This window comes from Momordica charantia (genome assembly GCF_013281855.1).
Source record: "Momordica charantia cultivar OHB3-1 chromosome 6 unlocalized genomic scaffold, Mcharantia_2.0 BLBB01000006.1, whole genome shotgun sequence".
In the NCBI taxonomy this organism is placed as follows: Eukaryota; Viridiplantae; Streptophyta; class Magnoliopsida; order Cucurbitales; family Cucurbitaceae; genus Momordica; species Momordica charantia.
In genome coordinates, this window is record NW_028275164.1 from 11,905,806 (window position 1) to 11,933,159 (window position 27,354).

General features: G+C 39.3%; 1 protein-coding gene across 5 annotated transcripts in view; it reads right to left on the bottom strand.

Moving 5' to 3' along the window:
• The window catches only part of LOC111018258 (acetolactate synthase small subunit 2, chloroplastic), a 48,901-nt gene that overhangs the window by 11,820 nt on the left and 9,727 nt on the right, over positions 1–27,354 (bottom strand). For all 5 annotated transcript variants that reach the window (XM_088126040.1, XM_088126039.1, XM_088126037.1 and 2 more), the window contains 4 exons: positions 25,208–25,291; positions 21,027–21,095; positions 8,566–8,649; positions 3,860–4,012 (listed from right to left, as the gene is read on the bottom strand). In XM_088126040.1, the coding sequence (XP_087982166.1) occupies positions 3,860–4,012; positions 8,566–8,649; positions 21,027–21,095; positions 25,208–25,291 (390 nt within the window). The remainder of the gene's footprint in view (positions 1–3,859; positions 4,013–8,565; positions 8,650–21,026; positions 21,096–25,207; positions 25,292–27,354) is intronic.

Genomic DNA, 27,354 nt, shown 5'->3' on the forward strand with positions numbered 1-27,354 from the left:
CATTCTTTGGAATGACCCAACCCTTACTGTGGAGGATATCAAAATTGGAGCCTTCTCCCTCTCACTTCTTATCACCCTCGCTGATGGTTTTAAATTTTGGTTGACAGGAATATATGGCCCATCTAAGGCTAAAGACCGTGGTCTTTTTTGGGATGAACGGAAGGATCTCTCCTTCCTTTGCAATGAAGACTGGCTTTTGGGAGGTGATTTTAATGTCACTCGGTGGTCCTTTGAAAAATCCTCACACATAAGACCCACTTGTAGCATGAATTTCTTCAACAACTTCATTGCTGAATCCAGCTTGATAGACCTTCCCCTTAACAATGGTCTCTTCACATGGTCAAACATGAGGGATACTCCTCACTTATCGTCGTTAGACAGGTTCTTATGCACTGAACCCTTTCTTACAAAATTTCCTAACGTCGTGATTAATCGTTTGGACAGGGAAACATCCGACCATTTCCCGATTCAATTATCCTTTGGAATAAACCAATGGGGCCCCTCTCCCTTTCGTTTTGAAAACGCTTGAATGCAACATGCTTCTTTCCTCCCATTGATCGAAAGTTGGTGGACTAATAACCCGTTGAGAGGATGGCCTGGCCATGGTTTCATTCAAAAATTGAAAAGCCTTAAAGGGATCATTAGAGCTTGGAAAGGCGAGACTTTTGGAAATGCCAAGAGCCAAAAGATCGTTCTAGACTCCTTGGAGGAGGATGGCACCATACAAGCTGTACAAATCACCCATAGAGCCTCACTAAGAGCACAACTTCTCTCCTTAGCTTTATCTGAAGACGCTCATTGGCGCTAGCATTGTAAACTGAAATGGTTGCAAGATGGGGACTTGAACACGGGTTTTTTCCATAGGGTGGTGGCTGCTAGGCGTCGAAAGAACTCTATCCTTGAGTTACTGTCCCGTGATGGCAACAGCTTAGTGAATGATGCAGAGATCGAGACAGAATTTGTATCATTCTATTCAGATTTGTACACCAAAAAGAATGGTACCAGACAACTACCATCATCCTTAAATTGGGACCCCATATCCCTCCAACAACGAGACCTCCTTGAAGCTCCTTTCCTAGAGGTAGAGATTTGGCAAGCAGTCAAGGAACTTGGAATCAATAAGACGCCAGGCCCAGATGGTTTCACCGCAGAATTCTACGAAAAGTATTGGAACATCCTCAAACAAGATATCTTGAGAGTGTTCCAAGACTTCTTCAAGAATGGAACCATTAATGCTAGCCTCAACGAGACCTATATTTGCTTAATCCAGAAAAAAGTTGATGCTCGAACAGTCAGTGACTATCGACCGATAAGCTTGATCTCCTGTATGTACAAGATTATAGCGAGAGTCCTTTGGGAGAGGCTAAAAAAGGTCCTTCCCTTTACCATAACTGAATACCAATCAGCTTTTGTTGCTAATAGACAAATTCTGGATGCTTCGCTTATTGCCAATGAACTTATTGATGCATGGGAAAGGAAACTCGAAAGAGGGGTGGTGATAAAGCTCGATATTGAAAAAGCATTTGATAAACTTGACTGGGATTTCCTAGACAGCATTCTTGAGGCAAAGAGATTTGGGATACGGTGGCGAAAATGGATTAGAGGGTGTATTTCATCGGCTAATTTCTCGATCATCATCAATGGGAAACCTAGAAGCAAGATCAAGGCCACTAGGGGACTAAGGCAAGGTGACCCTCTCTCACCATTCCTTTTTATTCTTATTATGGATTGCCTCAGTAGACTCTTGACCCGCGCAACCACCAACAATATCATTGAGGGTTTCACTCTTGGCAGCCTGCCTTTACAGATAAATCATCTCCAATTTGCCGATGATACTATTCTCTTCTCTACCATGGACGACACTAAGGTAACAAATCTTTTCGGCATTATCAAATCCTTTGAAGAAGCATCTGGACTAAACTCCAACCTCCAAAAAACAGAAGTTTTCGGAATTAACCTGGAGGAATCTGCTATTGAATCCTTGGCATCCAGATTTGTCTATAGAAAAGGTTCTTGGCCCACCACTTATCTTGGCCTACCTCTCCACGGTAAACCTCAAACAGCATCCTTTTGGGACCCAGTCATTGAGAAAGTGAGGAAAAGGCTTATAGCTCTTGGGATCACTCCCATATTTCAAAAGGGGGACGGCTCACCCTCATACAAGCCACATTAACCAATCTGCCCACCTATTTTTTATCTATCTTCTCCATCCCAACAAAAGTGGCCAAGGACATCGAAAAACTCATGCGGAATTTCTTGTGGAAAAGCGCCAATAACACGAGGGTTCACAATTTGGTCAGATGGGAACATGTCCAGAAGCCCATTGAAGAAGGGGGGCTTGGTCTCTGCTGCATCAAAGACAAAAATAGGGCTCTTCTTGCCAAATGGAGCTGGAGATTTCTTATGGAGGATTCTGCCCTATGGAGGAAAGTTATTGTAGCAAAATACGCCATCACAGACCACCGAAACCAGCTACCAAACCCAAACCAAGGGTTTGTGGAGGGACATTGACAACCATAAGCCCCTGTTTTTTGACAGAATAGCATACAAAGTGGGTATAGGCTCCCTCCCAAGATTCTGGAAAGATATTTGGCTCAACACAGAACCCCTCTACAACACATACCCCCAGCTTTTTGCCTTGCACAATAGAAAATTGGGCACTGTACAAGACTTTTCGTCTTCAATAGACAACTCTTGGGACATCCAATTTAGAAGGCATCTAAAGGATGAAGAGATTATGGAGCTGACATCTCTCTTGCATAATCTCTCCACAATCTGCCTCACATCCAACAGGGACAACATTATTATCTGGAGATTGGAACCAAATGGACATTTCAGTACTTCCTCCCTCATCAAAGACATACAACGGTCAACAACAACCCAGATCTCACCCTCTCTGTACCGAACCATATGGAAGGACCACTACCCCAAAAAGATTAAGTTCTTCCTTTGGGAATCTAGTCTCCATGCTATAAATACACAGGATAAGCTCCAAAGACGTATGCCCTTCATGAGTATCTCCCCACACCGATGCATTTTGTGCAAGCATCATGGTGAAACCATCGGGCACATTTTTGTCACTTGTGACTTGGCCTCAAACTTATGGTATAAGCTTCTTTCCTTGTTTGGTTGGTCGACTGCATTGACCACAGATATCTCAAAGCCCCTCGATTATACTGTCAATGGTCACCCTTTCAAAAAGGGGAAACTTTACCTTTGGAATCATTTTGTCCGAGCTTTACTGTGGACTATATGGACAGAAAGAAATCAGCGAATTTTCCAAGATATGGAGCGCACACATCACCTCATTTTTGAATCTATAGTTTTTTTGGTTATCTCTTGGTGTAAATGCTCCCCTCTTTTCCATCATTACAGTTATGCCTCCCTCTTATCTAACTGGAGACCCTTTTCGTAGCCCTTTTCTTGGGCCTTATGTTCTCATATTTCATATATGATGCAGTCTTGCCCAATGAAATCTTGAAGAAAACTTGTTAATGCCTTTACCAAAGAGGTCAGCCCTATTTATAAAGGCTGCCTTACTAACTGTTACACGGTAAAAACAAGTTACTGTGTAGTAACTTAGTAACTAACTAACAAAGCTACAACTAATTTAGAAAAGAACGTATATAACAACTAACTACCACATCAATATATCAATGAAATAGTTTCTTTATCCAAAAAACACTCTCCATTGATTATTAATTCATGGAAAATCTCTCCATTGACTATTATTTTTGTAGCCTTACTACTTCAATAAATTTTCATAGGCTTCAATTGAATACATACTTCCCTGCTACAGTAACCTTGAAAAACAAAAGTCTTAAACAAAGCTTTCATTGAAAAGAACAGGAGTACATACAGTTGAGGAGGCAAGGCCATTGCCATTGAGTGATTGAATTGCATCCCCAGTAAAGGCATCAATAGGCCTCGAATCTTCAAGATCAGGATAAGAAGCCGCTGAGAATCTCCAAAAGGGAGCTGTCTCCCCCATTTTCTCCCTTCTCAGTGCTATCTATACACAGCCAAACACATTCAAAGAATATTAAACATGAAAATTTATAATCCGTATATCAATAAATTTGCACCTGATAAACTTAAACAATGATAGAAGGTTCTAATCAACATACCAACCAAGATAAATTTCCGATTTGGGGATATTTAAATATGTATAGATAGGTATGTGTGGTAGCATACATTCGTTACATATTTTAGATAATTTCTTTTTAAATTATGTGCCTCTTTTTTAACACAAAACAAATTTTTCATCAATATATGAGAAGATAGAATGTTCAAGGATATCAACTCCCAAAGGAGTGAAAAGAAAGCATGCAACCAAACAAATAAAGTAATCCCCATGAGGCCATTTTGATGAAAATACTAGAGCAGATGAAAAGTTTTTCTAAGATGGTCTTTGTTCTATGTTTTATGTTGAGAAATATGGATTCGAGACCCCTCCTTCAATTGATCCCTCTTCTCATGCTACTTTTAAGGAGCCAGGGCCTTCTTCAGGTCTCCATGAGCTGAGTTCAGAATCATGCTTTCATTCCCTTCACAAGGGAAGATCTCTTTCAATATGGTGCAGAAATCAGAATTACTTTTTATGAGATTAAGTCCGAAGGTTTGTCTTTGCGTTCAGAGGGGTTCTCATGGCATTTCTCCTGCTTTTCTGACACCTCGTTTTTCGTGGCTGTAGTTCCCTTTTGATAGCCTAGTTGGTGGTTCGTTGTGCTTTTGGCCATCGGTTCTTCAATTTCGTGGCTCTTCTTTGGAGGCTTTTGGTATTCCTAACTGTCTTGCTTTTCTCCTCTTTATAGTTCATCTTTCCCTTTTAGCGTTTGCAGCTTCTGGTTTCTCATGTGGATTTTCCTTCTTTCACTTTTTTGGAGTCTATGTTTGGTTGGATCCTTCTTATTCTTGGAGAGCTTGTTTTGCTCTATTTTGGTTATTTTTTGCTCTGTATTTTTAGTTTGGCTGGGTGTTTAGTTCTTTTCACACGGTGGAAGTTTGTATCCTTGAAATTTTTATATCTTTTCATCATTGTCAATGAAAAGTTATTTCTTATTTAAAAGAAAAGGTAAATAAAGATCTCCAATCATTACAAGAGCCAAAATATAAACAAAGCATTGAATGGCTCCAAGGAAAGATCTAGCAATGTTGAGAAGAAAACTCAAAATCAACAAACCAAAGCAACTAAAGTCAAATCCTCCGAGCTACAAAAATGCAGCATGCTTCAGCTGAAAAGATCTTTGTAAAGGGCCAAAACTCGGAAAAGATGACCAGCTATCAAGGAGACCGCCAAAGATATAATAAAACCTCTATTGCTGCAAAAAACCACTAGCTAACCAAATCAAAAGCTACTCAAGCACACTCCTCAGAGAAAACTCAACCAGACGTTCTAGATAATTATGTGCTATTTTGAAATATTCTAGACAATTATTCTGGTTCATTTTTATTTTCTAGGATTCTTATTTTGTCGGTTTGATCCTGGCATAAGTGATGACTCGCATTTAGAGAGTTATTTAGTGTTAAACTTCCAGTAAAAAAAAAGGGAGGACAACGGAGTAGATGGGGGTTGTAATTGCCTGTGGTGTGCTGTAAATTGTTGAAATTGTAATACACGAAATCTTTTGAGCATTAGTTAAGATCGGTAAGAAATTCGTGTTATTTCTGAAAAATGCTACTCTGCCACAAGCCATGTAGAGCATCAAGGTTAGTGAAGATCAATGATGCACAGTAAATACAAATTTCATAGCTGTCAATTACCCGATTACGTGCAACCCATGTGGTTGCCCTAACTCCAAGAGTCATATAAAATCAAAAGGACAAGCAGCCAAAAAATGAGGAGAATCCCGAGGAAGAACATTCTTTTGCATGGAGAATCACGAAAAGCCCACCTGGAGGTGACAAAAGAGGAAGGATCAAATACCTTTCTACTGGAGCTTTTACCCGGCGGTCACACGAGCAAAATCTTTTGGGTTTCTCTCTTCTTAACCCACATGAACTTCAGGATGGGTTACATCATTTCTTACCTTCTATGTGTGTTATTCATCTGTAATATGAGCTAAACCCGCATAGGGGAGGGGGTCTTTAATCTTTTGTTGTGAACACTTTTTTTCTCTTGTTAGTGGAGTTACCCTTTCTGGTTAAGCAAGGTGTGTATATTTTGTTATTATTGTGGATGTTTGGCCAGCATATATGAATAGCTAATTTTAATGTTGGAAGACTTCTGAAGTTGTGTTTCACCTTGTTTAATGCTAGATCTATGCTTGTATATAGGGTGTGGACACTTGGGAATAAATTTCACCTATTATAGTGATGAGTTGTTGTTCCTCGACCATTAAGATAGTGGAAGCTGATTAATGGTATGTTTGGATTGAAAAACTTATCAAAAATTTCTTTGGGGAAGGACATGAGAAAGGAAAATTGAAGCATCTAGCTAATTGGAATCTAGTTGCACCTCACCTTGAAAATGGTGGTCTTGGCTTGGGTAGTCTTGTTGCAAAAAATAAAGCCCTTCTTGCTAAGTGGGGTTGGAGGTTTTGCCATGAACCTCCTCAAGCCCTTTGGCATTCGGTAATAGACAACATCTATGGCTCAGATCCTTTCAACTGGAATACCTTGCCTAAAGCCAATAATTGCTCTAGTCCTTGGACAAACATCTCCAAACATTGGTTGGTTGCTTGACAACAGTGCATCTTCCTTTTTGGAACGGAAACCGCATCTCTTTTTGGCATGACAAATGGAAGGGTGATCGGCCTTCATGGACAAATTCCCTCATCTATATTCAATCAGTGTATACCCCCACTGCTCGGTCTCGAATGTTTGGGACCGCACCACAAGTAGTTGGAATTTTGCCTTGAGAAGTAGCCTAAAAAACCCCCACTGCTCGGTCTCGAATGTTTGGGACCACACCACAAGTAGTTGGAATTTTGCCTTCAGAAGGAGCCTAAAAAACAGTGAAATTGTAGAGCTCTCAGCCCTTCTCAATTTCCCATCCAATACTTCCCCCTTCATCAGTAGAGACAATGATGTAGTGTTTTAGTTGTTATTTTAAGGTTTTCCTTTAAGATGTAGCTTTCAAGCTTTGTTCTTTATTTAGTTGTTAGTTACTACACAGTAACTAGTTTTTACTGTTTTGTGAGTTGTTAGCCAAACTCTATAAATAGAGGCTGATCTCTTAATAAAAGATATCTTTCATTCTCTTCAAGAAACCATTGTGTTTGTGTACATCAGACAAGCTCGAGTGGAGCCCTGAATCCTCCTCTGGTCTCTTCTCAGTCAAATCCTTATCAAGTCTTTTGGAACCTTCACACAAGATACCATGAAATAAATCGGGTAGCCCGAAGAGGGTTAGTGTATTCTTGTGGATAGTTCTGTTTAGCAACCTCAATACTTTGGATATTCTTCAGAAAAAGCTGCCTTCCTTATTACTCCAGCCCTCATTCTGCGTTCTTTGCTCAACAAAGAGTGAAAGCCAAATTCATATACTATTCCTTTGTCCTTATGCCGCCAGCTGTTGGGAAAGACTATATTGTTTTTTCAATTTATGTTGGGCTTTCTCCAATTCAGCTTCGGGGAACTTACAACAGCTTCTTTACGGTCCTTCCCTTCCCCCAAAAGCTCATCTTCTTTGGATCAACGTCCTTAAAGCACTGTTATCTGAATTTTGGTTTGAAAGAAACCAATGGATCATCAGGATAAAAGAAGATATTGGGTTGACTATTGTGATCTAGCTAAATACAAGGCTTCTCTTTGGTACTCGATGCAACCCCTTTTTCAAGCTTATTCCTTTTATGCAATTTGTTTTCCTGGGCTGCTCTCCTTTCACTTTAGCTTGTATTTTACCGTTTTTATGTTCTTTTCATTTTCACTCCCACGAGAATTTGTATCTTTGAACGTTTTTATATCTTTTCATACATCAATAAAAAGTTCGTATGTTGTTCCAAAAAAAATAAATGGCATGCTAAATATGTATCATACAAGGATGGTGTGATGAGCTAATTTTAGGCATAGTCCTTAAATATTATAATCACCGTAACATATAACCTTAAACTAACACGGTTAAGAAAAAAAATTTATTAGACACAAAGATTGAAAGTTCATTGACTTATAAAAAACTTTTTAAAATTCAAGAACTAGATAAATGCAACAATGAAAGTTTAGAAACATATTAAAAACCTTTTAAAGGTAGAGTCTCAATAGATACAATATGCAACTTCAAGTATCAAAAGTATAATTTAACCTAAAAAGCAAGCAAATAACAAAAAATAATACAACCTAGTGATGAAAGATGACTTCCAGAGTAAGAACTTTTTTCTCAGTTTATCAGGTTTTCAGCATGGACATTACACTTCCATTTGACAGCTTATATATCAATCGCATCACAAAACTTTAAATTACCCAAGCTAGAAATGGAGTTGAAATGTCACAGCTCTTGATTGTCATCCTTATCTTTTTAGCTTTTCAACTTAATTACTCTAATCAGTACAAATACATGCATTAATTACCCAGTGTGAACAAGCATGCCTCCATAAATAAACTGATTGAAACAAATTTGTTATCTACCTTTCCGGTTCTAGCAAGTTCTCTAATTCCAAACTTGCTGAAGTTTCTTTCGACGGCAACCAGCTTTCCAGGATCTCCGGTCACCTTAAGACATGAAGAAAGAACAAACTTATCTTAGAAGAGTACAAAGATGCAAAGAAGATTGGTGTTAGATCCAACCTTCCCTTCTTTTCAAACTAGTATTACAACTTTTCCCTTATTTTAGATAGGAATTACAATACCCCAAAGATATTTCATTGATCAAATAAAATATACGAAAGAATAAATCCCCATAAATCGAAAATTACAAAAGCGCCTTCTAGTTATAAAAATCACTAAGACTGTAATTTGTAAAAAAGGAGAAAAACATTTACACCAACCAAAAGCTTGTATAAAAACCATATAACAAAAACTTTAAAAAAGGGAAGAGATTTTTATCGTTGAACTTTTCCTCTTTATTACTGTAAACACTATGGTTTGAAAGAATCCAACGTAGTCTATTCTCATTATTAAAGTCTATATGTATAGACAAATATACAATGTTGACCTAATCCTACAAGGAGAAGGTAAAGGACAAATTAATACGTATTAATACAAGAATATAAAATATACTAATATATATACTTTAACACTCCCCCTCAAGTTAGTGCATATATGTTAATCATGCCCAGCTTGTTAGAGAGACAATCTATTCGTGCTCCATTCAATGCTTTAGAAAAGACATTTCCTAATCGCTCTCCAATCTTCACAGTTCACATATCCTGTAGCCACCAATCCTTGCTGTATTTCCTCACATACATAATGACAATCAACTTCCATGTATTTGGTTCGTTCATGAAATACTGGATTAGATAAAATATGGAGAGCTGCTTGATTATCACACCAAAATTTCATTGGAGTGGTGATGTCAAATCCCAATTCAGTTAGAAATTGATATATCCATACTAATTCACACACCGAATGTGCTATAGCTCTATATTCTGATTCAGCACTCGAATGCAACACCACATTTTGTTTCTTACTTTTCCAAGAAACTAAATTACCTCCGACAAATACACAATATCCTGAGGTTGATCTTCTACTTTCCTTAGAACCTGCCCAATCAGCATCTGAAAAACATTCAATATTAAGATGATCATGATCTTTATATAACAAACCACGTCCAGGAGCACCTTTCAAATAACATAGAATATGTTCCAATGCGACCCAATGGCCAGTCGTAGGAGAACTCATAAACTTACTCATAATACTGACTGGATAAGCTATGTCTGGCCTCGTAACTATAAGGTAATTCAGCTTTCCTACTAACCTCCTATACTTCTCAGGATCTTTCAACAACTCCTCTTCCTTTGTAAGTTGTAAATTAAGTATCATTGGGATACTACGTAGCTTAGCAGCTAATTTTCCTGTTTCAGTTAACAGGTCAAGTACATATTTTCTCTCTGATAAGAGAATCTCCTTCTTGCTCCTTATTACCTCAATTCCTAAGTATTTCGACACTCCCAAATCCTTAGTATGGAATTGAATATGAAGAAAAGTTTTGAGTGATAGGATGCCTGATGAATCATTATCGATAATCACAATATCATCAATATATACAACCAGTAAGATAACACCAGACTCAATTTGTTTATAGAAGACAGAATGGTCCGACTTACTCTTCTTCGTTCCAAAGTCCTCAATCACCTGACTGAATTTTCCAAACCATGCTAGTGGACTTTGTTTCAACCCATATAAGGATTTACGAAGACGACATACCTTTCCATTCTCCCCCTGAGCAACAAAATCTGGTGGTTGCTCCATATACGCTTCTTCTTGAAGATCACCATGGAGGAAAGCAATTTTAATATCAAGCTGATGTAAGGGCCAAAGGTGAATAGATGCCAAGGAAATGAATAACTTGACAGAAGCCAATTTAGCAACCAGAAAAAATGTATCAAAATAATCAATTTCATAACTCTGTGCATATCCTTTAGCAACAAGGCGAGTTTTCAAACGGGCAATTGATCCATCAGGATGAACTTTAACCGCAAACACCCATTTACAACCAATAGCTTTCTTTCCTGCAGGAAGAGACACTAAATCCCAAGTACCATTGTCATCTAAGACAGTCATTTCCTCCAACATAGCAACCCGCCAACCAGGATGAAATAAAGCTTCATGAACAGTTTAAGGAACAAATACAGACTTGAGGGATGCAACAAACGAACAAGTAGGTGAGGGCAAATGGTTAGAAACAAAAGAAGAAACAAGATAAGTACCTTTACGCTTACCTTTTCTAAGAGCAATAGGAAGGTCATCACTTGTTCTTGGATCCAGGAACGAAGAAGCTGCTGGTATAGGGCATGAGCCTATAGGAGGTTGCCGACGAGAATAAACTTGAGTAATGGTGGGAAGAGAAAGATCAGAAACAGAGGGAGATGTATTGTTAAGAAGCTCTTCAGTAGAAGTAGAGACAATGAAATAGACAAGGAAGTCATCATCTTCTTGTGAACGCTCCCCTTGACTGGTACTCAAAGATGATGAAAAAGGAGTACCTTCAAAGAACGTAACGTCGAGAGAGATAAGATATCTATTGAGATCTTGATAGTAACATCAATACCCTTTTTTAACACGAGCATTACCAAGGAAAATGCATTTCAGTGACTTTGGGTCCTTATCCTATTGAGTCCAAAGGTGGGCTTCGGTATTTCGTTACCTTTGTCGATGATTTTTCCCGTGTAACTAGGTTATATTTAATGAAACATCGTTCTGAGTTACTTTCTCATTTTCGTAACTTTCATGCTGAAGTTCAAACTCAATTTGGTGGCTCTCTTAAAGTTCTACGAAGTGATAATGCTGAAGAATATTTTTCTGGAGCTTGAAATTAGCAAATAAGTTAGCGTTACCTAGCATATGATTTGTCGCACTAGAGTCAATGACCCATTTTGACGCAGAGGAAATAAGACATTTACTGGTGTTACCTAACTCAGTGACGGCGGTAATCGGATTAGAGGATGATGTCATCAATGACTCTTAATACTGTTGGAACTTAGCAAACTTTTCCGCAGGAATTGTAACTAACTTGCTAGCATCATCAGGAGTAGATGCAACATGTGCAAGACTGTGTTTTCTGGCTTTTATTCAATAGCTTTCTACATTCTCGCTTAGACCAGGCTTATGATAATAATTGCACATAATGATATCTCTTGAATTTGATTTTAGAGCACTAGAATTCCATCATTGAGCATTTGAAGTTGTGGAATTCCCTTGGTAGGTATTACCTCGATATACATTTGTACTACGTCCAACCAAAGCATTGTTAGACTGAGATGACAGGACGGGTTGTGACTTTTCAATGTGAAATACTCGAGTGTATGCCTCCTCTAAAGCTAGAATTTTTTAACCAGAGAGTAATTGGTCTTTGGCGACATCAAATCTAAGTGGAAGACCAAGGAGAAAACTTATAACTGCTAGTTGTTCGCGTTGGGCAAACCTAACTTTTGCATCATTACTATCTGGGAGTAATGCATTAAACTCTACATAAATTTTTTTGTGTTCCATAAAGTAATTTTTAAGCAATTGATCACCAAACTCAGGTTGGTAGAAGTACTTGCAGATTTCAAATATTCGACTAACATTTCATTTTCCAGAATAAAGGAACTCCAAGTATTTAAGCAACTCTTTAACAGACTCAAACTCGTTGACCTATGATAAGTAGAAATTAAAAAAAAAACTTATGTAAACTATCCAGCAAGTAAGCAAGGTTTACTTTTCCTTTCCGTTACCCTTGGTTCTGGAAGGCACATCAGCACCCACCGGAGGTTCGTATGACAATAACGTCACCCTCGATCGAATTCTTGATCTGTAGAACCAGTCAAGAATTATCCCGCAACCAAACTTTCTTGCTTTCATCTTTAGGAGGATCTTCAGTGATGTGATTGTCCATATCAATACTTCGCAAAAAAAGACGAACATTGATTTTCCATGAAGAATAGTTTGATTCATTCAACTTATGTTCTGTGATTTTCGATATCATTGGGATCATCTCAGATGTTACGATTGATTTCTTCTCAACCATAACAAAAAAACGAACTTATTTGAACAAAGTGACAAAATCAGACCAAACCAATCGAACATAACCGAACAAAATAGATTAACCAAACTACTTGAACCGAATCAACTGAACCAGACCACTTGAATCGAACCGACTGAACCAGACCACTTAAACCGAACCGACTGAACCAAACAAGGTTTCTCAAATGAAGAAACCCTAACTGCAGAAACCCACGATGAGCAGAGGGGCGGGCGGCGGCGGACGGCGACGGACGACGATGGCCGACGACAGACGACGATGGCGACGACAGACGACGATGGGCAGCAACGAATACCCACGAAGAGACCAAGTTAGATGGCAGCAGCAGGGTAGCGACAGGCGACAGCGACAACGACAACGACGGGCGACGGCAGTGGCAACGACGGGCGACGGCAGCAGTGAGCAGTGGCAGCAATGGTAGGGAGGGTGTTTCAACAAAACCCTAATGGGCACAAAATCCTAAGATTCAAAAAACTTTAGAAGAAACCTAGTAGTGCTCCGATACCATATAAACACTAGGATCTGAGAGAATCCAATATAGTCTATTTTCATTATTAAAGTCTATATATATAGACAAATCTACGAGGTTGACCTAAAAGAGAAGGTAAGGGACAAATTAATACATATTAATACAAGAATATAAAATATACTAATATATATACTCTAACAATTACTACTAATAAATAGAACATAGACCATGCAAATGAGAATCTTGAATTCATAAACAATGATTTTAACTGTACGTATGTAATTTACTCGAACCAGTTTACGGATAATTGATAGATATTTTTTCAAAATAAAAACAAAAAAGTTCAAGGATGCAAATCCCCAAAGGGAGTGAAAAGAACAAGCAACCAATAAAGGAAGCATCCCCCGGAATTAAAGCAAACACCAATCCCACGAGTAGAACAACAAAGACCAAAGAGCCACTGAAGCAAGAGATTTTATTGTTGGGGTGGAGAAAGGTGCTTTGGAAGCTTTTGAAGTGGGTTGGGAGAAGGTCCGACCTTCTCATCTTCAGTTCGTAGATGACACCATTTTCTTTAGTTCCGGTAAGGATGGTTCATTTGCGAAGCTTAATTGTCTTTTGGGCTTCTTCAAATCCATTTCAAACCTTAAGATTAATAGAGGCAAGAGTTCGATCTTGGGTGCTAACTGTGATCTTGGTAAGCTTAGTGCTTGGGTGTCCCTAGTGGGGTGCGAGGTTAGTGGCTTCAAATGCAAAACAAGAACAGAAATTACAAAAGTAGTTCTATCCAACCAATTCGAGAGGGCTGGTAACCTCTCCACGCCATATAACCATTTTACATAAAACACAAGGCAAACTTCCCCTCTAACTCCTAACACCCTTTATCCCATTTCTCCTTCTCTCTCCCTCAACCGAAGATCCCACACATAACTAACTTAATGTGGAATTCCCTCCTTGCCCCTCCTGGCATACACATTTACAATTGGAGGCCTTACATCACCCTCCCTCCAGATTCACCTCGTCCCCAAGGTGAGGTTCAACAAAGAAGTTCTGATGGAATGTTGGAAATTGATGCTTTAGCTCTTCAACCTCCTCCCAAGTAGCTTTCTCTTCCGGTAGATTAGCCGAACGAATCAATGCCTCGTCCATGCCTGTGGCCAGGTTGGTACGGGTTGCAAAGACATCTTCGGGTTTCGCAATCCACTCCAAATTAGAGTTCAGCCAAAGGGTAATTGGTTGAACCGTAGCACCATGTCCACTGCCTTTTTAAGATGGGAAACATGAAACACCGGATGGATAAGTAGCCTCCGATGGTAGTTTCAGTTTGTACGCGACGTGTCCCACCCGTTGCAGCACCTCATACAGACCAAAGAACTTCGGATCCAACTTTTCATTTTTCTACTTGGCCATTGACTTCTGTCGATAGGGCCCAATCTTCAAATAAACATGATCACCCTCCTGAAACTCCACATCCCTTCGTTTCAAGTCAACGTACTTCTTCATGCGGTCTTGAGCTTGCTGCAAAGGTTCCTTCAAGCGAGCAACCATCAAATCCCGATCGGCCAGCGATCAAGAGTTGCATTCGTTGTTTTTTGACTACCATAACCAATGAGTGTAGGAGGAGCCCTGCCATACATAATGTGGAAAGGAGTTGTTGCAATCGACACATGGTAAGTCATATTGTACCAAAATTCAGCCCATGGTATCCATTGACTCCACTGCTTAGGTGTGTCATTACAGAAACAACAGAGATAGGTCTCCAAACATTTATTCACTACCTCAAATTGCCCATCGATTGGAGGATGGTAAGTCGTACTATGGCGCAGCTGAGTCCCCTGTAGTGTAACCAAAACAACTAGGACCAAAAATGGCTAATAAAAAACTTGTCTCTATATGACACGATTGACTGGGGAAAACCATGTAATCTCACAATCTCTTCAACAAACAAACATAGAAGCTATGGATTTTGCTGTAAAAGGATGGCTAACAGGAATAAAATGGCCATACTTACTCAAGCGATCCACCACCACCAAAATCGCATTAAAGCCATGGGATTTGGGCAATCCCTCAATGGAATCCATTGTTATATCCTCCCAAATACGGTCTGATATTGGTGATGGTTGTAAGAGTCCCACCGGTGCCACAGCCATATCCGTATTACTTTGACACACCGAGCACTGAGCCACATATGACCTTACGCCCCTTTCATTCCTGCCAGTATAACTCCCCTGTAAGACGCCTATAAGTGCAAAGAAAACCTGAATGACCACCTAACACCGAATCGTGGAATATATTCCAGATAGCAGGAATCAGTGAAGAATTCTTTGATAACACCAAACGCCCCTTATACTTCAACACACCCAGTTGAAGGTCGAATTTCGAACCACTATCACCATCTGTGGATAATTCAGCTATTATGGCTGTCAAATATGGGTCACCGACTCACCGACTACCTCGTTTGAAATGACCTCAACATCTAAGAGCGTAGGGACGGTCAAAGCAGCCAATTGGGCAATTGGGGTTACCCGAGACAAAGCATCAGCAGCTTTTTTTTCTTGTCGTGGCTTGTATTGGATCTCAAATCTGTAGCCCAAAAGCTTTGACACCTACTTCTGATACTCCGGTTGGATAGGCCACTAACGTTGAACCGCCATCACTACTGCCATAAGTTCCCTTTCATCCATTTTTATTTTTTCTTCTGGGCTTCATCCCGTCTGTTCCATTACATCTAGTGCATGTCATACTTCTTTGGATGTAGGTTGTTTAGGGGATCTGGCGTGGGTGGATAGCAGTGTTGTTGAGGCGCACCCGGGTGCTCGCCTCAGGCAAGAGGCGAGGCGATTTCGCCCAGGTGCGCCTTGCAAGGTGCCCAGGCGAGCGCCTTCAATCAGGCGCTCGCCTCGGTGTGCCTCTGTGCGCCTTTGTGCGCCTCTCGCCTGAGGCGAGGCGATCTGCCTTGTTTATTTTATTTTTTCTTTTTTAATGTGTTTTTTTAAAAGAATCTTTCTCCCTCGCGAAATACCTCAGTCCACAAACTCTAACTATTCTCTCTGCCTCTCGACATTCACCTTCACCACCCTCGATCTCCGGCCATCGCCCGCTCCCGTCTCTGACCATCATCGTCGCCGCTCCCGTCTCTGACTAAACTTATTGAATTTGGTCGGTTTATGTATCTTGTTGACATTTACTATGACACTATTTTGGTATTTATTTTTTAAACTATGTTTACTATATAAATTTATGCACTATATATATAATTTTCATTTATTTATTAAGGTGCGTCTCGCTTCACTCAGGCGTCGCCTTTGTATCGCCTCTCGCCTCAAGGCGATCAAAGGGCTTGTCGTCTTGAGGTGCGCCTTGCGCCTCGAAAACACTGGTGGATAGTAGGTTTTATTCTTTCCATTCCTTCGGCATCAATGTGCTCCAATGAAAGAGATAAGACCCTTTCCTGAACCAGAACCGGGCACAGAACACCGAGGTAGAAAGTCGAAAGCGAGCTCTTTTCGCCGGAAAAAAATCCAGGATGACGGCTATCAAAAGACGAGTAAGGGACGGGGAGGGGAAGCTCTCGAAACCAAACGAGAAAGCCTGGTCTTGACTCTTCTGTGTGGTATCCATTTTCGTTCGGCTCTCAAAATCACATCCACTGAGCCGTGAGAGAAAGTGTGTGGCTGAACAAGGCCACCGAACATTGGCGTTGAGACAATACAGCTCCCTAACCATAGCCATATGCGTCTGTTTCAATCACAAAAGGAATACTAAAATCGGGGAGCGTTAGAACAGGAAGAGTTACCATCGCTTCCTTAAGCCTCTCAAAAGCCTGCGTAGCTTGGTCATTCCAGACGAAAGATTCCTTTTTAAGCAATCGAGTCAGGGGAGCAGCTAGGGTGCCATAGTTTTCCACAAATCTTATATAATACCCGGTAAGTCCCAAAAACCCCCACAACTCTTTCAAATTCGTTGGTTGTGGCCACTGCAACATTGCCCTCACCTTTTCAGGATCAGCCTCCACCCCTTAAGCTGAGATCCAGTGTCCCAAATATTCGATCTTGACACTATTCGATCTTATCTTGCACGAAGCTGCATTTCTTCAAGTTGGCAAACAAGCCATTCTCTTATTCATAAGGGACTGGAACGTTGATAGCGCGGTGGTCAAACCGAAAGGCATAACCAAGAATTCGTAATGCCCATCATGTGTCTGAAAGGCTATTTTTGGTACATCCACCTCAACCACTCTGATTTGGTGATATCTAGACCTAAGATCAATCTTTGAATATACCCGGGACCCATGTAATTCATCCAACAACTCTTCAATAACTGGTATAGGGAACTTATCTGGTACGTGGCGTTGTTCAAAGCCCTGTAATCGACACCAAACCTCCAACTCCCATCTTTTTTCTTCACTAATATCACAGGACTTGAATAAGGACTGATGCTCGGACGTATGATGCCCGCAGTCAACATTTTGCCACCAACCGCTCGATCTCAGCCTTCTGGGCATGGGCATATCTATACAGCCTCACATTCACCAGCTGTTCACCTTCTTTCAACTGAATTCGATGGTCGATGGCCCGTATTGGAGGTAATCCTTCGGCTCACGAAAAACCGCACCATATTCTACCAACAGCTCCTTCACCCGTGCTAGTAATGCAGCATGTTGAACTGCATTAATATTCTCCTGTTCTATCTCCATGGTAGTCATGACTCTGAGCTCGATCAAAAATCCTTGATCATCACTTTCCCAAGTCCGTGACAACCGTTTGAAAGTGACTTCCTTTTGAGTTAGAGATGGGTCACCCTTCAATTGGATCTTCCACCTATCCTTCTTAAAAGTCATTAGCAATGCTAGCCAATCAACCTTCATCGTTCCCATCCATTTCAACCACTGCATACCCAGAACGACATCTAAACTTCCCAATTCAAGTGGCAGAAAGTCCTCCTTCACCGTTAATTTTGGTAGTTCCAACACCACCCCGCAGCATATTCCCTTCCCTTTCACTGCCAGTCTCGTCCCCATGATCACCCCATAGCTGGTCGTCTCGGAACAGGGAAGCTTCAATTCTTCCGATAAGGAATGGGCAATGAAATTATGAGTCGCACCGCAGTCAATGAGGATCACAACCTCACGCCCTTGTATTGCCCCTTTCAGCTTCATGGTCCCGGGTGTGGTAAACCCCGCGACCGTGTTCAACGCTACAAATTCAACAGCTTTGCCCTTCTCATCAATCGGTGCAATTACTTCCTCCACTACCCCGTGAAGCTCTCCGTCTTCCCCGTTGTTGTGCACCACATAAACTCGTAGCTACGGATTTCTACATAATTACATTTGTGCCCAATTGAGTACTCTCCACAACGAAAGCAAAGGCCCTTCTCTTTCTGTTTCTGATATTCAGCCTCCGTCAGACATTTCTGAGTAGGTCCGATAATAGCCCACGGTGCTGGCGCAATAGGAACTCCCTTGCTCGCGATGGTCACCGTTCAAGTAGGAACAGATTCAGATGCTTTGGGTATGACTTTCGAAGAAGGAAGCGTCGTGTTCATAACAATTCGCCCCTGGTCCGGTTCCGCCGCTTCAAGAGTGGCTACACTAATGTCCTCCACAAGTTGGGCCCTTCGCATAATCTCATCCAGCCCATTGGGCTCCATAGCCCACTCAGCCCGTACTACCGAATCCAGACCATTCAAATAGGCAATCTCCAATACTTCATCGGAAATCTAGGGAAGCGACGCCGCCAAAGCTTCGAACTGTTCTTGATATGCTATCATCGTGCTCTCTTGCTTAATCGAAAGCAACTGTGTGCAAAGTTTCCCAAATTTGTACGATCAAAATCGTCGATACATCCTTCGCTTGAGATCATCCCAACTGGTAAACCGCTGTCGGCACTGAAACCACGCTAAGGCTATACCTTCAAAACTGATAACCGCCACTGTCAATTTCTCTTCATCAGTTAACCTGTGGATGTCAAAGTATCATTCGGCCCGAAAGAACCACGAATCAGGATCAGTGCCCGTGAAAAATCGACATTTCTACTTTCTTGGATTTGCTCTAATCACCATCGAAATCAGGAACTTCGACAATTTTTGTCTCTCCCGTAAGTCCTTTCTGACGTCTCGTGGATGCCTCCCCAATTGTCATAGTGTGCGGCCCTATTTTTCCCTCAATAATATCCATCATAACCTGACCCATCGCCTTCTGTTCAGCCATGAACGCCTCTAAAGCTTTCTGATTCATATCAACCTGTTCACTGAAGCCCAACATCAACTCCTTCAACCCAGAAACCTCCACTTCAGTAGCCTCGCACCGCTCCTCCAATCGTTTCTACGTCATCTTACTGAATCCCCCCAAGATGGAATGCTCTGATACCAATTTGTAAGGAAACTCCTTACAAGTTCTTGGAATTCAAATGCAAAACAAGAAAAGAAATTACAAAAGTAGTTCTATTCAGTCAATTCGAGAGGGCTGGTAACTCTCCCCACCATATAACCATTTTACATAAAACACAAGACAAACTTCCCTTCTAACTCCTAACACCCTTTATCCCATTTCTCCTTCTCTCTCTTCCAACCGAAGATCCCACACATAACTAACTTAATGTGAAATTCCCTCCTTACCCCTCCTGGCATACACATTTACAATTGGAGGCCTTACAGATGTATCTTCAAAATGAGCGGAAGCTGGTGGGCTGGGCTTTGGAAGTCTAAAGGTGATCAGTTCGAACTTGCCAAATGGAGCTGGAGATTCTGTAATGAACAAAGTGTTATTTGGTATCAAATAATTTCAAGCATTGGTCTTGAATCTTTCAGTTGGCTTAAAATTGTCAAGTAGAATGCTTGTTTGAGAAGTCCTTCGGTCAATATTTTGACGGTGAGAACTTGTTGATGATTTAGCAACTTACAAACTTGAAAATGATATTCGAATTTCCTTTTGGAATAATGTTTGGCTGGATTCATCAACTTTTTCTCATAATTATCTGCTGCTTTATAGAGAGGTTTTGCATCCACATGGTTCTGTTTCTGATTATTGGGATGTCTCAACGAATTCTAGGAAGATTTATATCAGAAGAAATCTGAAGGAGGAAGAAATTGAAGAGTTTGGTGCCTTGTTAGCATGGCTGAATCCAGTACGTGGGAGGTGATAATGTTATATAGAAGGTTGATCGTCCGCCATACAACAAATGAGTGCTAATGAATGATAAAGTCGGAACCCACATCAGAAAATTTTGCACGGAACATAATCAACTCCCACTGTAAAAGTAGTTCTTAAATTCCACACCCTGACAAAATGTTTAATTTTTTTTTCAACTGTAAAATTTTCTTTTTCTTCATCAAAAATTTTACAATTTCCATCATTAATCTCACAAGGATAACAATAATAAATCAAGACGTCTCTATGATTGTTCATTTGGTCCACATTCAAAGGATATATAGATATAGAGCTTGGAAAAGCTTAATTTGTGAATCTGCAATCTTTCATGACATGATATGCTTTTCCTTTTCAATATTTCTGAATCTTCATGCTCATCTATGTTTGTAATCGTGTTTATGAAATTAAACCCAAAAATCAGTAAAGACAATCAAGTAGCCTACTTCCTTGAGAAAGCAAACACGAACTTGTACTCAACGATCTCTATATCCTTTATCACAGTTTGCATCTTATGACAGGCTCTCAAGTAAGTTAAAATGCTTTCTGGTTAACCTCGCTAATATAAATATTCCAAAAGAATTGTGCTGAAGCTGTACAACATGAATGTCATATCATAGTTTAAAATTTAATTTAATTAATTTGCAATTGATTAAATTAAACATTCAAAATTAAAGAAGGGAAAAAGGAGAAATGAACAGTTTCTCCCTGTAAACCCCTTTTTACTATATTATAAATTATATATCATAGATTACAAGACTTGGAGAAAGGATATGGAAGTAGTCTGTAGTCACCTCAATAGTCAGTGAATGTTCTGAAATATCCACAGTTTTTCCTCTGAAGATGTCTACTAACCACATTATCTGAGGATTAAAACAAGAGAGAGGCGTTATAATTGAAGATGAAGTAATGGAAATTGAAAGTTTTCATAATCCTCAACAAAATTAATGACAAGATCAACATGGTTATACTTAAAATATTTAAGCTTTTAGCTGATAATAAAATTAGAAGTTTGATGTGTAAACTATAAGAACTTTTACTTTGATGGTGAAAGTTGGCAATTTCTCATAAAATATTTTGTCAAATTATTGTACAGCTGTATTTTTAGGATTTTTTTTTTTTTGGTTATTTGTAATTAGTTGCTGATTTCTAGGAGATTGGACAGTTGATATTTTCTCCTTTTATGTCATATCTTTTCAAGTTAGTTCTATATTTTTTTTTTTAATAAAAGACAGACTTTTCATGGATGAAATGAAAAGGAACAAGAATGGTTCAAAGAAACAAACTCTCGAAAGAGTGAAAGGAAAACATAAAAATCATAAAGATACAAAGACAGAATCTAAAAATCAAAGCTACTCTAGCCTCATAAAAGCATCCCAATCGTTAAAAATAAGAGAAGGGGAGTAATGAGAAAATGAATCAGAAGGATAACACCAATAGGATGCTTTGAACTTGGCTGATGTGAGACAATTGAATAAAGATCGTTTACTCTTGAAAATCTGCAAATTCCTCTCAAACCAGATTTCCGAAATGAAACTGTTTACTGCATTAATCCATAAAATTCGAGCCATGGAGGAGAGATGTAAGGGTCCACAAAGCAGTTGAACCAAGTTCAAGTTGGCTTCAGCCTTCAAATCAAAAGCCCAATCAATTTTGACCTGACCAAATAGAGAGAACCAACCTGGAGTCCCAAAAGAACATTGAAAGAAGAGATGATCAAGATCTTCCCCACTAGATTCACAGAGAACACAAAAAAACGAAAGAGAACACAAAAAAACAGAAGCAAAGAGGCTGAAGGAAGCTTCTTTTGGATTATATCAGCAGTATATAACTTCCCATTTGGCAGAATCCAAGTAAAAATATTAACTTTCCTTGGAGTTCTAGATTTTCGTAAGGCTGCAAAAATATCTTGAAGAATCGAAGAGGATTTATGCAATCTGCAAACAGAGCTTACAGCAAACACCTCTGAAGGATCAATAGTCCATATTCTTTGGTCCTCACCATGAGTAATCGAGATCAAACCAATCACATTCAAGAGCCCAGCAAAATCTTGTAACTCATCTTTCTCAAAGTCTCCTTTTCTTAATACAATGTTCCATGAGCCCGTGGCTGTGTCGCAAAAATCTGAAGCTGAACCATGAGGGAATATGGAAAGTTTTAACAACTTAGAAAAACTTTCCTTTAAGGGACTGTGAGTCGTCCAAATAAAGTGCCAAAAAGAAACCCCACTGCCGCAACAAATTTTTAAGGATACAAAAACCTCAACACACCTCCATTGTGCAGAAATACTCTTCCATGGATGCCGAGAACCCCCAATTAGCCTTGAAACCGTAAACCAGCCATGAGGCTCAGAACCATATATGCTTTCCACCACCTGCCACCACAGAGACATAGGCTCACAAAAAAACCACCAGCCCCATTTGGCGAGAAGAGCATCATTTCTTCTTGAAAGACCACCAATGCCTAGTCCGCCATCTTCCAAACAGAGAGAGGTAACTTTCCAATTGACCAAATGCTTTAAATGCCCCTTGGAATTACCCTCCCATAAAAAGTCCCTCGTGGATTTCTCCGCAAGAATATATGGACATGAAATATGGACATATGATAGGAAGGAAGATTAGCCAAAACTAGATTACACAAAGTCAATCTACCTCCGCAAGAAAGATTGAACCGCCTCCACCTATCCAACTTCTTGCCAACCTTTTCAAGAACAGGCCACCGAAAATCAAAATGCTTTGGACTGCACCCTAAGAGAAGACCAAGGTACATAATTGGAAAAGATCCCATTTGACACTTTAGCGAAAAAGCTGTCAGTTGGACACGTTGGGACGGAATATTCACCCTGCTCAATGATGATTCATCCCAATTAACAAAGAGACCCGAGAGCCATTCAAGGGCTTTGATATTTTTTATTAAATTAAGGAGAATAGCATCGTCATCCTTACAAAATACCAACGTATCATTAGCAAATGGTAGGTGAGATAGATGAAAAGCATTGCAACCTACCAAAAAGCCTTCAAAAGATCCACAAGCATGAATGCTATCCAGTTAGTTCTCCATTGTAATTTTTTTTTTATAAGAAACGAACTTTTCATTAAGACGAATGAAAAAAGAAGCATATACAAATGGCATACAAAAACAAAAGCCCAAAAGGAGCCCAACTAAAGGGCTTCCAATCCAAAAGAATAGACATTTCGAAAGAGAACTCCACAAAGAGACATTTAGTCTGATAAGATCCCAAACCAACTCTCTATTTCTCTCCACCCCTAAAAATTCTATTGTTCTCTATTGTAATTGTTATTTACAACTATCTTGTGTACCTTTTCAATACAATAAGAAATTGAATTGATTTGTCATCGTATCAAAGCCTTATCTCACCTTTCCTTCTTCTTCAAGAACCTCATCATTTTAACAAATTGAACCTAATCCTACTTGTGCTCAAAATTGACCTTGACGACCATTTCTTTTTAGCATCAGAAGATGTCTCTTCAAGACCATCTATCCATAATACTACTGCACCATTACAGGTTTATTCAAAGAGAAATAATGGTCAAATTGAGCAAATCCAAGAGCTGCACACCTCAAAAGGCTTACGCCTCAAACAATTTTTAAAACATCTTATGACAATAAGTTGGCAATCAGCATGCTCATAATCCAATTAAACATGGTCAAACCAAGCATATTGAGGTTGATAGACATTTTATCAAAGAGAAGTTAGATAGCAGCCTTATATGTACAGTGTACTCTTTTTGTACTGACCAACAGTGAAATAATAGATATTCTCACAAAAGGATTGAACAGTACCAGCTTTGAAGATTTTGTTAGCACGCTGGGAATGGAAAACATCCATTCACCAGCTTGAGAAGGAGTGTCAAATTATTGTACAGTTGTATCTTCCGGATATTATTTATTCTTTTTTTGATTATTTGTAATTAGTTGCTGATTTCTAGGAGATTGATAGGGCACTTGATATTTTCTCCTGTTATGTCATATATTTCCAAGTTAGTTCTCTAATTGTAATTGTTATTTAGACCTATCTTGTATACTTTTTCAATACAATAAGAAATTTCAGTGATTTGTAATGTTTAAATGCTTGGTAAAGTGAGGTATGTTAAGGGTACCGGGTATAGCATCACTTCACTAAAACATGTTCACTGAAGCCTCAGTATTAGAAACAGGCAAGAGTGCATCAAAATTTCAGCATTTCAAACAAATTCCAATTTTAAAATTTTTTTTTTATAAGAAACCGAACTTTTCATTGAGAAGAATGAAAACAAAACAGAAAAACAAGGGCATACAAGGACATACAAAAACACAGCCCCAAAAAAGGGAGCCAACCTAGAGAAAGGGCTTGCAATCCAAAAGAACCCAACCCGCCGAAGGAATCTCCCTTTCTTGCGGAAAGGGGAGTACAATAGCACTTCCTCCACCATCGACACCCACTCTTTTTGACGAGCCCAAGAAAATTCAAAAATCTCAAAGAACCGGCCCCCAAATGTTCTAGGAAACCTGGCACTGCCATAAAATATGATCAAGGTCCTCAGAATCCCACTTACAAAGAACGCACCAATGCGGATTCCAATTTTAAAATTTACTAACAAAAGTGCCATACACCTACCTATTAAGGCCCCATAAGTACAGAATATAATATTAACCAGGAAAAGCAGATTTTTTAGATGCCAATCTTCTTTTTTTTCAATGAGAAACTGAGCATTTCATTATCAAAGAGAATAAGCTACCAGATAGGGGAAAAGTAACCAGCCAATGGGTACCAAAAATATTTCCAATTTGCGCTAAAATTCACTAAGTTGTAGTTACAAAAAATCTTTTCCAAGCGGGGAATGTAATATCTAAAAAGGTCGTCACATAAAGAAACAGGAATTAGAATTTAAAAGCTTTTTTCTTCTTCATAACAAAAATTTTCTTTCCATCATTCATTTCAGAAGCCAATAAAAAAAATAATGCAAAACGTCACCTCAGCACGAGTACTTGGATCTGCATTGAGTTTCATAAGCACCAACTCACGTTCTACTTGGGGCTCTCTTGAGATATCTTCCACCTGATAAATTGAAATATCTAAGTTCAGAGGTACAAGAAATAGAAGCATGGTGGCTACTTATTCATTTTTCACTAGTATTTTATTCTTAGGTTCAAGATAACTAATTTATTACAAGCCTCAAATTGGACCATGTTAATGTTAATTTTTCCATGAACCTCCTCAATTATTTCTCCTAAGAAACTACCCTACTTCCAAACACCATTAATGTCTTATTAAATTGAACCATGTTGATGTCAATAATCCATGTCGGTGTGAATCTCCTTCCTGAAATCTTCGTAATTGGAGTTATCAACCTCTCTTGGTGGCAACCATTGCCATGCAAGAACTTCACTCTCATACCAAAAGATAAACCAAACATTAAATAATCTTGAAAAACACGGTCAATATGAAAAGTAGTGGTTACAGAAACAGAGCATCATATTGACAGGTTGCGTACCAACCAATCAGTGGTTAACCAAGGCTAACAAATATACCTAGTAACTAGAAGAGGTCACTAATGCAATGACTAAAAAGCTAGAAATAACCAAGATATAGAGAGTAAGCTTGGTATCAAACCATCTGAACCCAGTGCTTTTGACTTTCCCGAGCTTTTTATTGTCTGGCTTCATTTTCCTAAAAAGGTATTTTCAGCCAGCATTGATCAGATACATTGATAGGGTGTCTCCAATTGATGCCTTCTGGAAACATACCTTTGATTATCTTAAACTTCTATAGTCCTCTGTTTTTCTGGTGTAACCACTTATGAAGGAAATATGGATGGTATTAGATGATCCCAAAAGATACAAATGGCCCCTTATTTATAGAGGAAGCCACAAAGGGGAAATAACAAACTAACTTAAGTAAAGTTAACTACTTGTTAGCTACATCAACTTCCCTCCTCCTTAAAAAAAACTCGACCACGAGTTAAGATGCTAAAGAAAAAGAGTCTGGTGCTGCATATGGATAGATGTCAGAGATATTGAAGATAGGGTTGATGTTGAAATCGGGAGGTAGTTGTATTTTGTATGCATTCAGTCCATAATTCTTTAATACTTCAAAAGGACCAAATTTTTTCTTCTGTAACTTGTGAGCAGATCCAGCTGGTAATCTTCCTTTAGTTATGTGTATCATGACTAGATCTCCTTACTTGAACTCCTGGACCCTTCTTTTAGTATTCGCCTGCAATTTGTACTTTGAATTGGATGCCTCAACGTGTTCTCGAACCTCCTTATGCAGTTGATTGATTCTTTCGGCCATCTACCCGCTTCGACACTAACATCAATAGAAAGAGGTATGTTAGCTAGGTCCATGGTTAACCTTGGCAAATTAGTATAAACAACTTCAAAGGGAAGGCAAATTAGTATAAACAACTTCAAAGGGGGACTTCCCTGTTGTTCTATTTTGCATGTGGTTGAAGGCAAATTCAGCTTGTGCAAGAGCTAAATCCCATTGTTTTGGTCTGTCGCTGCAAATGCACCATATAAGGTTGCCAAGAATCCTATTTGTCACTTCCATCATGTTGCTACCAATGTAAGGGTTTTATCACGGCCAAAATGGCCAGCCAATCCTCCTGGATCTTTGATTAACGCTTCTCTTAAAAAAGTTCTGAGGAATGCAAAGTTGATTGCCTTTAAAAAGAAACTCATCGAGGATGTGAAAATCCCCTGTATTTTTGTGCTTGCTGACATTTAGTCCATATAGTGTCAAAATCAGTATCCTTTTGATAAGTTGTGGGTAGGGAAGAGAAGGCAGTGATTTCTCCTTGTGGGATAGTGAGCAAAGAACCTTTTCTACTAAGGGCATCCGCGGCCTTGTTTAGAGTGTCATTCTTATGTTTTTTTTTAGATAAGAAAATTGATATATAGAAAAAAGCATAGACAAAAGACAGCCTAAGGGCAAGGGAAAGAGGGCTCCCCTCCCAAAAAACTAGTGAAGTAAAGCACTCCAATCTTGCATAATCGACGAGAGGTTGTAATTACAAAAGAATTTTCTATGTCTATAGCACCACCAAGAAGTGTGTAACTGTACTGTATTACAAAAAATTTCTAACGTAAAGGACTTATCTTCAAAAATTCTATTATTTC